The sequence below is a fragment of the Hermetia illucens genome, chromosome 2 (assembly GCF_905115235.1).
Source record: "Hermetia illucens chromosome 2, iHerIll2.2.curated.20191125, whole genome shotgun sequence".
In the NCBI taxonomy this organism is placed as follows: Eukaryota; Metazoa; Arthropoda; class Insecta; order Diptera; family Stratiomyidae; genus Hermetia; species Hermetia illucens.
In genome coordinates this window covers 185,460,205-185,474,255 of record NC_051850.1, presented here as the reverse complement: position 1 = coordinate 185,474,255, position 14,051 = coordinate 185,460,205, and the positions used below count along the sequence as shown (strand labels likewise).

The following is a 14,051-nucleotide window of genomic DNA, read 5'->3' as shown; positions in this document are numbered from 1 at the left end:
CCGCAGTCAGCCAGATTTTTTGATGCCGCTTCGGGACGTCGTCAACGACCTCTGTAGCATCCGAAAAAAGAGCATTTTTGATGGCAGCCCAATGCTAGGCGATATACGTAGGCGTGTTACTCAGTATATCTGCCATCCGATCAGCAAGATAACTTTCCCACTGTTGAGTGAGAGCTACATCGCAGAGGCGGTTGATGTTGAACTCGGGGGATCGCACTTCCCCTACTTTGCAAAAGCGCAAATCCAGAAGGTAACTCCTAAATTTACTGCTGATCGCGAAGTGGTCGATTTGATTGGTCGTACGGTGTTGGTCAGTTGGAACTCAACTGGCCTTATGGCAGGCTCTGTGCTTGAAAAGAGTGTTGTGAGAGCCCAACTTGGCACACGATTACAATGTCACCTTAGAAAACCTCCCCTGAACTGCGTGTAATTACTCTTAGAAAGCATCCTTCTCCACTATATCGTCTTCGTTGGTGCATAGCAATGTACAATTGTGATGCTCCTTAACCTGGACCGGAATCTTACAGTTAGATGTGTGTCGGAATCTGGCTCCCAGGTCAAGAGAGCGCACCTTGCAGTAGCCGCTAGAAGCCACATGATATCGGATTTGCATTTGCTACCACTTGGTTTTCCAGAGCACAAAAGTACATTACCGCAGGTGGGAGAGAAATACTCTCCAGTACTCTTCCCTTAGGACCAGAATGTCCAGCTTATATTATTCGAATTCCAGCACAAGCTCGAGAAATCGAGCATTATGAGGACTCTCGCTGCTCTGTTTTGATGTCCAGCACAGGGTCCATTGGGGGGCTCAGATTATCTCCCTACAACATCTCCGCGGGGCTGGCGGTGGAATTCTCTCGGTGGGCTGTGCGGAGGCCGAGGAGGACGAAAGGCAAGAACCGCGACCACGACGGACCGTGGCGTGGCATTAAGACGGCCTTCAGCATCCGATGACAACGTTCCAGCATACCGCTAGACTGTGGAAGGTAGTAGCAGTAGCCATATGCCGTTTGAAGCCAAGGAGCTTCCCTAACTCTGCGAAAAGAGTAGAATCGTATTGCGTTCCCTGGTCGTGATGATTACGGCTCGTACACCAAAGCTCGGGATTCACTCTTGACATAGGGCCTCGGCACATGATTATGCTGTAATGTCCGTCAGAGGTATTGCCTCATGCCACCGTGTAAACCTGTCGAGGATTGTGAGGCAATACTTGTATCCGTGCGAGTATCGCAAAGGGTCGATGATGTCGAGATGGATGGTGTGGAAGTGCTTAGTCGAGCAAGGGAATTCACCTACTTCCTTTCGTACGTGCTTGTTGACCTTGACCACTTCTGGTACGCGATGCACTGTCTGGCCCACGAGCTTATGTCCTTCATGGACGGCCAGAAGTATTTCCCAGTAAGTAACCGCTTTGTTGTCCTGATGCCTGGATGCGTAAGATCGTGTATTGCGTGGAATACTTCCCGGCGAAAATCGGCCGAGATGAATGGCCTAGGTCCTTTATCTGAGGTTTTGCAGAGAAAATAGGAGTTTGAGCCGAAAATAGGAAACTCCTTGAACTTGTATTTGGAGTTTGCTTTCAGGCTCTGATGCTCTGCGACTGCGGCGGGGACTGTGACCTCCGAGATTTGAGACAAAGCGTCTGCAACATTGTCTTTTCCAGATAGGTGTTGGATATCAGAAGTAAACTGGTAGTAAGTGGCGAAGTTGGCGAGAGGACGCTTTGTCGTGCTTTTGTTTAAGTACGAAAGTAGTGAAACGCAGCAGACTACGCAACCTCGCGGGAGTCTTTAGTTTTGGGCCCAGACAAGTAGGCGTTAAGAAACGCTTAGTGATGAGCGACCTTGGGTAAGAAACAAGAGATAGAAATTGAACATGCCCAAGAACCTTCGCAGATCCGTCACCGTGGTTGGTGGGGGGTCAATTTCAGTTATTAAGTGGTCGAGAAATTTTACCTACAAGTCCGGCTTTAAGGAGATGTTCAAAAATGCACTCAAGATGTTCCAAGTGCTCAGATTCTGAAGAGGAAGCGACCAAAACATCATTCATGTAGACGAAACAAAAGTTCAAATTTCGCAAGACGGAGTGGATGAACCTCTGGAAAGTATGCGCAGCTTTGCACAAGCCGAAAAAAATCCTGGCGAACTCGAAGAGTCCGAAAGTTTTGCAGATAGCCGTTTTTCGAATGTCTTTGGGAGCGACAGGGATTTGGTGATATGCCTTAGTTAGATCCAAGGTCGTATAAACACGGCAGTTCGTTAGCGAGTGCGCAAAATCATGGATGAGTGGAATGGGATATCGTTCTGGAACTGTCTGATTCAAACGCCTATAATCTCCACATGGTTGTCATTCGCCGTTTGGCTTAGAGACCAAATGAAATGGAGAGGACCAAGACCTATTGGAAGGTCTGCAGGTGTCCTGTTTCATTAAGTTTTCAAACTCTTTCTTCGTAGCAGCAAGCTTCTGGAGTGAAAGTGGACTCACCTTTGAGAAGATTGAAGAGCCGTAGTTTTGATGTGGTGCTACACATCGTGTTTAATTGGCTTGGAAAAACTACTTTCCGTAGTAATGTTGGGATACTTTCTGAGGAGTGCGCGAATGTGGCTGGGGGGTCGATGAAAGCTTTGTTCTGCAAGTCCACTAGTAGTACATAGTAATACAGGAAGTCTGCGCTTAACATGGGGATATTAATGTCCGCCAGAATGAAACGCCATGAAAATATTCGACGCAGTCCGAGATTCATGTCCATCTGGCTAGGTGCGAATGGAAGAAGAGTTCGCGGCCACCAGTCGTCGATTTTGCGGGATTAAAGTGTTCGGACGGGGCACAGGGAGAACCGACACCTCAGCGCCCGTGTCGACCAGGAAGTAACGCCTGCTCAGGAAATCGAAAATTGTAAGGCGACGTGGTATTGCGTTCCGGGTAGCCGTCGCCGAGGCACCTAGCGAGCCTAGTTTTTCCTCCAGCCTCTTGTCAGGCCGTCACCTGATCCCACGAACCTTCAATGTTGCGGCAGAGGCAAATTATCGATGGCGTTTAGGGTTTGCACCTTCAACGTGCCGTCACAAGTATTTGTTCTGGAAATACTTTCGGCAAAGTGTCACCAGTCGAGTGCTCTTCATCGTATTAGCACTACCAGCAACTACCAGCGGGCATCATTTCTCTGACTTTCACTCCTGACCTACCCGGGATTTCCCCTTTCTTGGGTTTGGAATTTTCGGGATCTCCGCTGTTCTTCACTTTCTTGGCAACGATGGTGAAGGATTTGGTTTGTCCTGAGTCTTTTTAAGGAGGGACTCTTCTGATTTTAGGCTTTCTTAAATTAGTGCCGATACCATTTAACACCTGTGCCAATGAGGCATTTTTCCTTCCTGATATCTGATATAATGAGCCCAGAGGTACCCTTTCTCGTCCCTGCTCTTTGAGGTAGGGACCTTTGGTGGTCGCGGGCTGCGTAGTAAGCGAATGTTGGTCTTGGTTCCACTGTTTGACTTCTCAGCTTCTTCCTTTTTGGGTGTCACCTGGCTCTCAGTATTTTGGGGATGTGTCTCCGTCTGTTGGACTAGTTTTTGTCTGGTTCGAAGTTCCCTTTGTTGGTTGTTGTTTTATTTTTTTTTTATTTTTTTCTTTAAATCGCTCATTTGTTTGAATCTCACTAGTATGTTGGTTATGAGGTCCATTATTTATTTATTTATTTAATGAGGACAATACACAGAAAGCAAATTTCGTATTACATATTGTCCTCAGAGGGAGGAGCAAGTGAATGGCTTATTTTACGCTTAAAGGTAGAGAGAGACATAGATTCAAAGGACCCAAGCTGTAGGGCATTGTAGGACCGGCAAAACCTCGGGATCGGAGAGTGAAAGTAAATCTTGAGCTCCGCGAAGGATACATCAAAACTGTCCGCGTGCGTTATTAGACGAAGCGATACGGGAAGTAATATCCGAGTTGGCGGAGCAGTCCATCAGACAATTGCAGAGTTTGAAAAGAGTACACATATCAAGGAAGATACGGCGTTGCTGTAGGGAGGGGAGATTGAGGGTGCGGAGTCGTGAGGGATAATCAACCCGTGGAAGGTTGTTTTTGTAAAAGAGGGTCCGGGTGAATTTGCGTTGTACAGCTTCAAGAGCGCGGCAGTCACGGATGCGGTAAGGCGACCAGACTACACAGCAATATTCAAGGATGTTTCTGACAAAGGAATTGAAGAGTGTTAAGGAGTGCTAAATTGAGGTAAAGTCGGAGGAGAAACGTAGGATAAAACCAGACATTTTGGGAGCTCTATCGATGATGTCAACGAAGTGGGAATTGAAACGAAGTTTATCGTCGAATATTACACCCAGGTCTTTCAAGGAGGTCAGTAGTGAAAGGGGCTGTCCACTGAGAGAATAGGAAAAGGATGCTGGGGGGGGGGGGGGGGGGGGGGGGGATAGCGCATCCAGTGGCATTTGTTGACATTCAGTATTAGCTTGTTGACCGAACACTAACGGGCTAAATTATCAAGGTTGGACTGTAAGAGAGCACAGTCCAAGGGAGTTGAAACAGAGGCAAACAATTTAAGGTCGTCTGCATAAAGCAAATACGGGCAGGTGAGGATGGAGGCGAGATCATTGATAAAAAACAGGAAGAGTAGGGGGCCAAGTGTAGAGCCTTGGGGAACACCAGAGGAAGGAGAGAAGGAACCAGATGAGTGACCATGAAAGAAACTTTGCAGGAACGGTATGAGAGAGGAGGAAAGCCATGAGATGACTGAGGGAGGGGAGTCTAGTAATGAAAGTTTGGAGAGGAGAATGTGATGGTCAACGGTGTCAAAGGCTTTGGAGAAATCGGTATAAATAGAATGTACCTCCTGTCGTGAATTCGAGCATTTAGCAACAAAAGACCAGAAGATTTGAAGCCATAGATCTATGTTTCACGAAACCACGCTGCTCTTTGACAGTGAGGTGCGCGGTTAACCAGTCGTTGATGTATCTTTCTAGGATTTTGGAGCAAGAGAAGAGAAGAGAAATGGGGCGGTAGTTCACAGCAAGGAAAGGGTCTCCGCTCTTGAGGATAGGAATGACAAGGGCCTCTTTCTAGAGACGGGGAAAGTAGCATTCAACTAGACTTTTGTTGTAGATTATACACAGGGGGAGGGAAATGTGTTTTCTACAGTTAAGGAGGAATGGGTTAGGGGTGAGCTTCAGTTTTGACATACGGGGATGTGCAAGAACATAAAGAAAGGTTGCGCTCGGGGAGGTTGGAAAGGAAGAGATCGAGAGTGCGGCCCAAGGAGTTTTTGGTGGTATTGAAATTCAGGGCGTAGCAAGTGTTTATAAAGGAAGAAAATAGAAGGAAGAAGAAGAATGGGAGAGGTTGTTGGAATTGGAAGGCTAGGAGGATTGGACTAGTGGAGCTTGGGGAGGTAAAAATCTCCGCGAAGGAAGAAAGGGCAGAAAGGAATCTGACAGTTAGGAGTTCAGACAAACTGTCACACAATCTTTCATACAGATGAGAAGAGCAAGAGCAGGGAACGTATACGCAAGATACAATGAACGGGAGGAAGTTGGGCGGGAAGACATGAAGAGCAACACAGTCAAAAGAACGAGTTCGGCGAGGAGTGTATCTATTATTGCAATTAGGATCCCACCCCCGGTCGACTTACGAGATGCACCCCGGTCCCTGTGACATCGGAAAGTGGGGTACACTTCGGGGAGCTCGGACTTTAATATGGCATCGTCCAGTCAGCTTTCGGAAATATAGATGGCATGATCTATGGGCGCTGAGCCAGCGCGGATAGAATGAAGGGCCCTAGCTTGGTTCTTAAACCTCTAACATTCTGGTAAAACAGACGGAGAATAAACACGGATCCAATTAGATTGCTCGGCGAGATAACTGGATTGTCTTGAAATTTACCCACGAATTTGGGGCGCTTGTATGGCTTGATGAATATACCGTCAGGCCTGAAAGAAGGGCTGTCGAGGACGTCAAATCCGTGAGGATAGAATGCAATCACTCGGTCGGTGTTGTTGTTTTTTGTCAGTTTGACACATCACAGAGGAGAAGGCTTAGGTCTGTCCTGAGCCTTCTTAAGGGTCTCTTCTGATCTTAGGATTTCTTTCAGTTAGCATAGATGCAATGAGGCATGTTTCCTTCCTGACGTTTGATGTACTGACCCCAGATTTACCCTTCCTCGTCCCTGCTTTCTGAGGTAAGGACCTTGGTTGGTACCGGTCTGCGTAGCAAGCCGAAGATCGTCTTGGTTCCACTGCTTGACTCTCTTGAGTGTGACCTGGTTCTCAGTATTGCGGAGATGTGCCTCCGTGTGATGGACTAGTTTGTGTGAAGTTCGGAGTCCTTCTTGTTTGTTGTTATTGTTTTTTTTATCTTTTTTAAATTGTTCATTCATTTGAATCCGATTAGTATAGGGGTTATGAAGTCCACTATGCCATAGCACCCCCCTCCCTCCCGTATCGCGGTAAGGTCAAGCTTACTCGCGACCAGGTATCAGTGTGGCTCCCTTCGAATATAGTCAGTTAACCCCGACTGCAAACTATCCAGTAGGCACGGTCCGCATGATACCATGGATTGGGGGAGGTGTTTTTTGATTTCTTGCTCCAGATTGTATCGTTTTGTTTAATAGTATGGTGACCTTGCACAAGGTGTGGCTGCCACCATCTAATAACGAACTTGGTAGACGAGAGACTTGGCTCCTGGATAGCCACATACCAGAGAGAGAGAGATAGGTTGGCTTGTAGAGAGCTATATTCCGCATAAGCTTATCATACAATTTTCTTCAATAGCACCAGCAATCCATCATGTATTGCCTCCTTGCACTCGATCTGACTTTATTGAGGATGATATAAGAAATTTTCTCTGCATCAGTAAATTGTTATCATCGATTGTAGGTGACATTCCTGGAAATTGTTATTGCCGGAAATTTCAGAGGAAACTTTTCTGTATCTGAGGTGATTTACGGTCCGAAGCTTAGAATTCTAGTTGTGAATATAGACAAATAAGTAAACTTCATTTCTTTTGATTAGTCTTAATTATCTGCTCAAATAGTTCCATGATTTGACTAAAGTTTGATCAACATTTATTGTTTATTTCGAACTGCTATACTTTCTCTGGGTAACAAAAGTAGATATAGTTTCCGAGCGGATCCGATTATATTTAGAAATTTCTCACTAGAATAGTTATTGTTGCTCGTTTTCCATTTTGATGCCTTTCAAAGTTGATTTTGTAAAAATTATGAAATTATTTCTAAATTTTAGGATGTAGTATTTCATAATGAAGCGTATACAAATAGTGCGAGTAGCGGTGAAGGTAGTCCCGAGTGTGAAACAGCTGCCATTGCTATCAAGGGTGGTGATCAGAATGATGGCTCTTTGTCGCCGCAAAGAAACCAATCATTTATTGCAGCCGTAATAAGTGCCATTAGGAGTGCAACAACCTCTGGTAAGAAGTTAACACGCGTTCGAAAGTTGACAGAGGAGCGAAATGGAGGTAATTATCTCTCTTGAAATTGTATCTAAAGGAAGAGTTTTTATAGATGAAATGTTGTATTTTATAGAAGAATCGGATTCAACGGAAATGTTGGATTCGGAAACGGAGCCATGTTTGATGATGGATAATGTTTTGGAGGACGTACCGATGCACGATTCTCATTCCCATAATATGGTTTCATCGGCTGGAATGATTTCGCAAATTGATAATTCTTTGAATGCAGTATCACAAGGGGATGAGTCGTTACATAATTTGTCACAGGCCATTGCCAATAGACAACAGCTTGAATTGCAAATCAACTCGCTGGCAGCTGTGCAAAAATCAGCGTTGTTAAGGTACTGAATTCTAATATTCAAATTTTATGGAAGGTTCATAATTATTGCAATGATATTTGCTCCTAGGCACCAGTCAGAGAACAGTACATCCGAGGATATCAGTGGTCATGATTCAATCGCTGAAATGCCATCAATAAGCGAATACTGTTCCGCCCAGGCGCTTGTCGATCAAGTCATCGAAGTCGATAATTTGGTAACAAAACTTCTGAAGGTGTTAAGACTGATTCAAATGGACAACGATAATTGCATCCAACAATTAATAACAGACAAGTGAGTACATTATTTTTCTGTGTTGGTGTACAAGATTTAAATTTGAAAGTGAAGGAGCTCTGTCAGCAATGACCCTGGTAATCGTTACATTCGTGTTACAGAAACAAACTGCAACTTAACAAAGAAGAGATGCTTGAAAAACTCAAAGAATTGGACGATCGTAATAACAAATTGACTGACGAACTGATGGATGTAACGCAGCAATTGATACTAAAAGGAAATGACTTAGCTACAAATAAAACGGAATTGCAAAGGCATCGAAATGAAATTGATGTAAGATTCTAGAAAAGAGTGAACACATTTATTCATTTCAGTTTGTTATAACTCACGTTTTTCATTTATTTTATAGTAGACTTTTAATTAAGACAAACATAAAACATATAGAAAGTAATCATCATATCGTTTCATAAAGATCATGTTCATAAAATACCTTTGATTCACATACACAACCCTACGAACACATAAGGTTAGAATTCTCGAAAGAAAATCATAGAAAACTAATGAAATACAACTTTTGATTTCGATTCACAACACCCACATCGATTGAGATATTTGTTAGAGGATTTGCTTTGATTTACTGATAATGCGAATTTGTGTTTTTTTTTTTTTTAAAAAGAGAGAATAAAAGTAATTTTTGTAATAAAGTTTTACTTATACATTAACCGTTACAGTGAATTTTCAATTATCCCATTCTCGTCATGCTCATTGTTTCGTATTGCTATTGGTGTCATCTGTGTTTGTATTTTCTGCTTTTGCATTCACATTTCTATGTCGCTTTTGTATGGGCTAAGGTTGGGTCGAAAAATTGATTATTTGAATCGGCTAATGCCAGGTTAGACAATTAAGTAATGAGATTGATTCCATAAAAAAAGTATATTTAAAAATTATTCTACAACTCTGTCATCCCCTTCAAAGTAGTCCCCTTGGGCAGCTAAACAGCGATCCTAGTGCGTTTTCCACTCTTCGTAAGATTTCTGGAACGTTTCGGCCGCCTGGATATCCGTAATTAACTCAAAATGGGTTCCTTTGACCACATATTTTGTTGTAGGCAACAAAAAAAGTCACAGGGTGACATATCGGGCGAATAAGGCGGCTGTTGCAACACGGCGATCCCTTTAGAGGCTAAATACTGGGACATGCTGAGGGCGGTGTGGCAAGGCGCGTTGTCGTGATGAAGGATCCAGTTATGAACTGTAATTAAACACATTGTTGCTGTGAACGAACTGAACTTCAGAGTGAAATTATGCGGTTTCCAACGATTAATTAATTGAAGTAATAAAAACTTGTTTCTTTTTCGTTGGTGTGGGTATTTATTCTTGCAAATACCGATATTTCGGGAACCACTTGTTCCCTTCATCAGTGCTAACAAGTTGCACAAGTTGCAAGTTAGCAGTAAAAACACCAAAATTCAAAAAAAAAGTTTAACAAGGCGCCAAAAATTTAGTTTTTAATATTTTTTAATAATCCTAGTTTGCAGACTGTAGTTAAGTCTGTACGTTAAAATGCCATTTAATTTTTTTTTTCTTTAAGACGATCGCGGCGCCCTCTAGCGTGGCAGCAGAAAAACACCTTTTTTTGGAAATGGGTGTATAAATTGCTCCGTATTTCAATAATGAACTATGCTACCGGGCTGGAAAAATTAATATGTACGCCCAAGATATTAATAGCTCTATGCTGAAAAATTCGTATTTGTATCTTTCTTCAGTTCTTCACAAAAAATTTCTAAAAAAAAGCGAAGAAAAACGGTCTTCACACGGGATGACCCGCTTAAATACTCTAACAGTCTCAAGGAGGAATGTCTCAAAACAGGAAAGAAAGTCTCATCGAAATCTATACTGGGTCTTTGGACAAATCCTTTAGTTACTAACCTAGCTCGATATGTAATGTTATTGTCATTATCCACTTTACGCTTGAAAACCCATTTGCATGGCACTATAGTACTATCAACAGGTAAGTTCATAACTTCCCAAGCATCACTCTGTTCAAGTTCATCGATCATAGCCTGAACACTTTCAGGTCCATTCTTCTAAAGTGATTTCACCACAATCTATTTCACTGTTCGCACAAACACTTGAAAAACCATAGCTGTCCGGCTGCTTTCGAACTCTGGTCGGTAGTGAAGTCTCTTGTTCTTCAGGCACTCCCACGGGTTGTTCAGTGTCCGAAACATCTACAAACTCTTCATTTGCAGTACTATTATGACTACTGACCGGAGCATCAGCCTGTGTTACACTTGACGAAGGTTCTCCATCTTCTTTACTTTCTTCTGGTACAACTTCTTGTTTCACACTTGTTTCTTTTAGTGACTTTTTCCCACTTGATCTGGTATCACCTGATGCCTCTGCACTCACTTCTGGCGTTTCCTTCTTCACTTCAAAATTGATGCTTTCCTGGCTTATATGTACTGGAACCACTTCATCTTGTTCCTTCTCAATCCCCTCCTCAATCACAATAACGTCGCGACTTGTTGTTATACGATTGCTGTTGGGATTGTATACTCTATAACCCTTCACATCATCAGGATAGCCGACCAAGATGCACTGTTTTGCTTTCTTGTCCCGCTTGAGCCTTCTTTCTTTCGGTATGTGTACCATCACTTTACTTCCGAATATACGCAGATGACTGACATCAGGTTTCTGTCCTGTCCAGACTTCAAACGGCGTACTATTTTTTTTGTTGAGGATGCTGGGAGTCCTAAGTCCGCACCCACTTAGTGACGGACCGAACCACTTGGGGAGCAACTTACTCCCTCTTTTGTAGTTCTATTGTTCAATCCTGATGCTACTGACCTGTTCCTCAGATATACCGCAGTATTAACTGCTTCTGCCCAAAACTTTTTGGTTAGGCCTGCATCGAACAACAAACATTTGGCTTTTTCAACCACTGTGCGATTGAGCCTTTCACACATTCCGTTCTGTTGCGGTGTATATGTATTCGTCTTTTGATGGGTAATGCCATACTGATTTAAGTATTTATCAAACTGTTTGTTGCAGAATTCTAGACCATTGTCTGTTCTAATTTTCTTGATTCTTTTTCCAGTTTGATTCTCCGCCATTGTCTTGAATGTTTTGAAACAATCTATGGCTTGATCTTTTGTTTTTAAGAAATAAACATAACCCATCCTACTATAGTCAGTCACCAGCAACAAGAAGTACTTTGACCCACCAATTGATTTGACTTTCATGGGTCCACAGATGTCGGCATGTATTGTGTGAAGCAATTCTGCACTTCTGTTACCTAAATGCGGAAAAGGTAACCGTGACTGCTTTCCCTCACAGCAAACTACACAGTTTTTTTGGTTTACTGGAGACCTTTCTGTGAATGACATAACTTTAACTGCACCTTCTGCCATTTTTTCAAGATCAGTGTTATTTAAATGCGCAAATTTTCGATGCCAAATACGCTCCGAGACTGGTGTAAACAAACACTCCACCTGCTTGATGTTTAGTTTATATACACCTTCGACCAAGTCTGCCGTCGCCACTAGTTCGTTCTTCTGGTTATAAATCTTACAGCAACTATCATTGAAGATGACTTTGTTCGGGCACGTACATTACTTCAGTGATAGGAATCTCATATTCTGTACTGTTCGCTAAAGTCGTAATCTGGATGTCTCCACAACATTCCATAGAAACTCTTGATTTGTCCGCAATAACAATCTCTTCGACAACAGATTGCGTCAAAACATGTTTCAACCATTGTTTTTTCGCTGTTATATGGATACTGGCACCGGAGTCAATGTAGAAATCTGTAGTACTGAACTTTGCACTGAGAAGTATTGCACTAAATGCATTCGATTGCTTCTTTTTCTGTAAATCACACTGGTTTTTATAATGACCAGTTTTGTGGCACTTGTAACATTTTATTGTTTTTCTTGTATTTGACGTTTGTGTCAAACTGGCATTAGAGCTATTGCCACCGCCATGTTTACTGTAATTTCCGTGCTGCCGACCTTTAGAAGCAAATTGCTGTGTTCCGGAGCTAATTTCACTTTGATCATCAATGTCTATGAGTTTTGTTGATGTCTATGAGTTTTGTTTGACCGACGCCATTAGGTCGTTATCGTTATACCCGAATGTTCAATGGCCATGATCATTGGCGCGAATTTTTCAGGTAATCCCGCCAAAAGTAGCGATCCAACCCATTCCTCTGTGATTTTAAAGCTAGTATTATTCAATCGTTGACTTGTTTCAATGATTGATGTTATGTATTGAGCCATGGAGTCGCAATTTTCGCGTCTTATTGAAATAAGATTTCACTGCAGCCCAATCCGTCTGATAAAACCCGTATCTGCATACATTGTTTCGAGCTTATTCCACAATCCCATGACACTCGATTCTTCTTTAATACGCACATATAATCCTGGATCAATTGTAAGGATAATCTTCGCTCGTGCCTTTGCATCATTGGGCTTTCCTTCTTCTGCTATGCATACCTTCATTTCCTCCAAAATAAGAAAATTTTCGACCGCGAACGCCCATTCTTCATAATTTTCTCGTCCTTTGAGTTTGGGGATACTTGCAATGATATTTGATGTTATTTTTAGATGTTTTACTAACAAAATTCTAGACTCTTCCATTTTAGAAAACGTGAAGGCACATAACCTGTCATTAAACACACTGTTGCTGTGAGCGAACTGAACTTGTTTTATTTCTTCATTCTGAACACAGATACATGTTATTCAGTTTAGGACATAGGTGGCGCTAGTAGAAATATTTTGTTACATTTCTGCACGAACGATGTCTGGGCGCACCCTGTTAACTCGTTTCCGCAATCTTTCAAGTACTTGGCGATAGAAGACTTGAATTATGGTTTGCCCCGGTGGAACAAATTCTTTTTGGACGATTCCACGGTTATCAAAAAAGGTGATAATCACCGTTTTCACCTTCTACTTGTTCATGCGAGCTTTTTTTGGGGCGGAGGGCGGGCGGAGACAACCATTGTGAGCTTTGGCGTTTGGTTTCCGGGTCCTATCGGAAAAACCGGCTCTCATCGCCTGTAATAACTCGATCAAGCAGCGTGGGATCGTTTTCCACTTGCTCCAAACAGTCTTCTGCGACGGTGATTCGATGCTGCTTTTGCTCCTCAGAAAGGTTCTTTGAAACCATGTAATGAACTTAAATGGGTAGAATGATCAGAGCGATCATCCTAAGTGGCCGACAACGACCTAGAGGGCAGAGCTATCCCAGAAACCTAAAAAAAAATTGGCTAAGTTGACCGTGAAGGTCCGCCGGGCAAAGATTGAAGCTCTATCAAAGTGCTCGCTCGACACGTTCTTGCACGCTTCTGTGCTAGCCAGGCTCGGGAATGTGGGGGGGGGGGGGGTCCTTTGAGCGCTTTGATTCCTCACGCTTCATTACTACAAAATCAACGTGTCTATTCCGATGCGTGGGTCCGCACCGGATTCCAAAATAGACAATACTAGGGAATTCTCGACAGCCTATCGAATAACGCGAACTAAAATTCGAAAATAAATAAAAAAAAAACGGCTCGACCGCGCGCGTGGAGCCGTAAGTCTCCGGACCCGAGTGCCGCGATCAAGAAGGGGAAGATCCACGACAGATCGCAGTCCCAATTATTGGCTCCTTCTCTTCCTCCGATCTTGAATGAGGCGCGGCCCCTGAGGCTCCCACCCTTCCTTGACATCCTCATCCTCCGAGCTCGAAGGATGCTTCTGTGCTACTATGAAATTCATTACAGTATGATATGATATGATTATGAAAATCCTAAAATATAAATTTTAATTGAGTAGTTTATTTGTGGTTTTTCTTTTTGGTTCCATTTTCTTTCCTTTTATTTTCCTTTCCAAATCCGCTAGGTGAAGATGTTGTTGCGGCAAAGCCTCCCCGAAAGTTTCACATCCACTGGAGCCGCCTCTTCTTCTTTCTTCTGCTGTTTTCTGATGTAACACTTTATTTCCACGAATGTTATAATTTTTGATGGTTAATATTAATTTAAACCGTG

General features: G+C 42.9%; 1 protein-coding gene across 2 annotated transcripts in view; it reads left to right on the top strand.

The window, feature by feature from the left end:
* LOC119647706 (restin homolog) overlaps positions 1-14,051 on the top strand; it is a 253,854-nt gene that overhangs the window by 227,708 nt on the left and 12,095 nt on the right. The window contains exons 6-10 of one of the 2 annotated variants that reach the window (XM_038048793.1): positions 7,251-7,482; positions 7,550-7,817; positions 7,884-8,087; positions 8,189-8,360; positions 8,437-8,749. In XM_038048793.1, the coding sequence (XP_037904721.1) occupies positions 7,251-7,482; positions 7,550-7,817; positions 7,884-8,087; positions 8,189-8,360; positions 8,437-8,439 (879 nt within the window). In that variant the 3' untranslated portion in view covers positions 8,440-8,749. Of the gene's footprint in view, positions 1-7,250; positions 7,483-7,549; positions 7,818-7,883; positions 8,088-8,188; positions 8,361-8,436; positions 8,750-14,051 lie in introns of those variants that run through there. The other variant, XM_038048791.1, reaches the window with a different exon arrangement.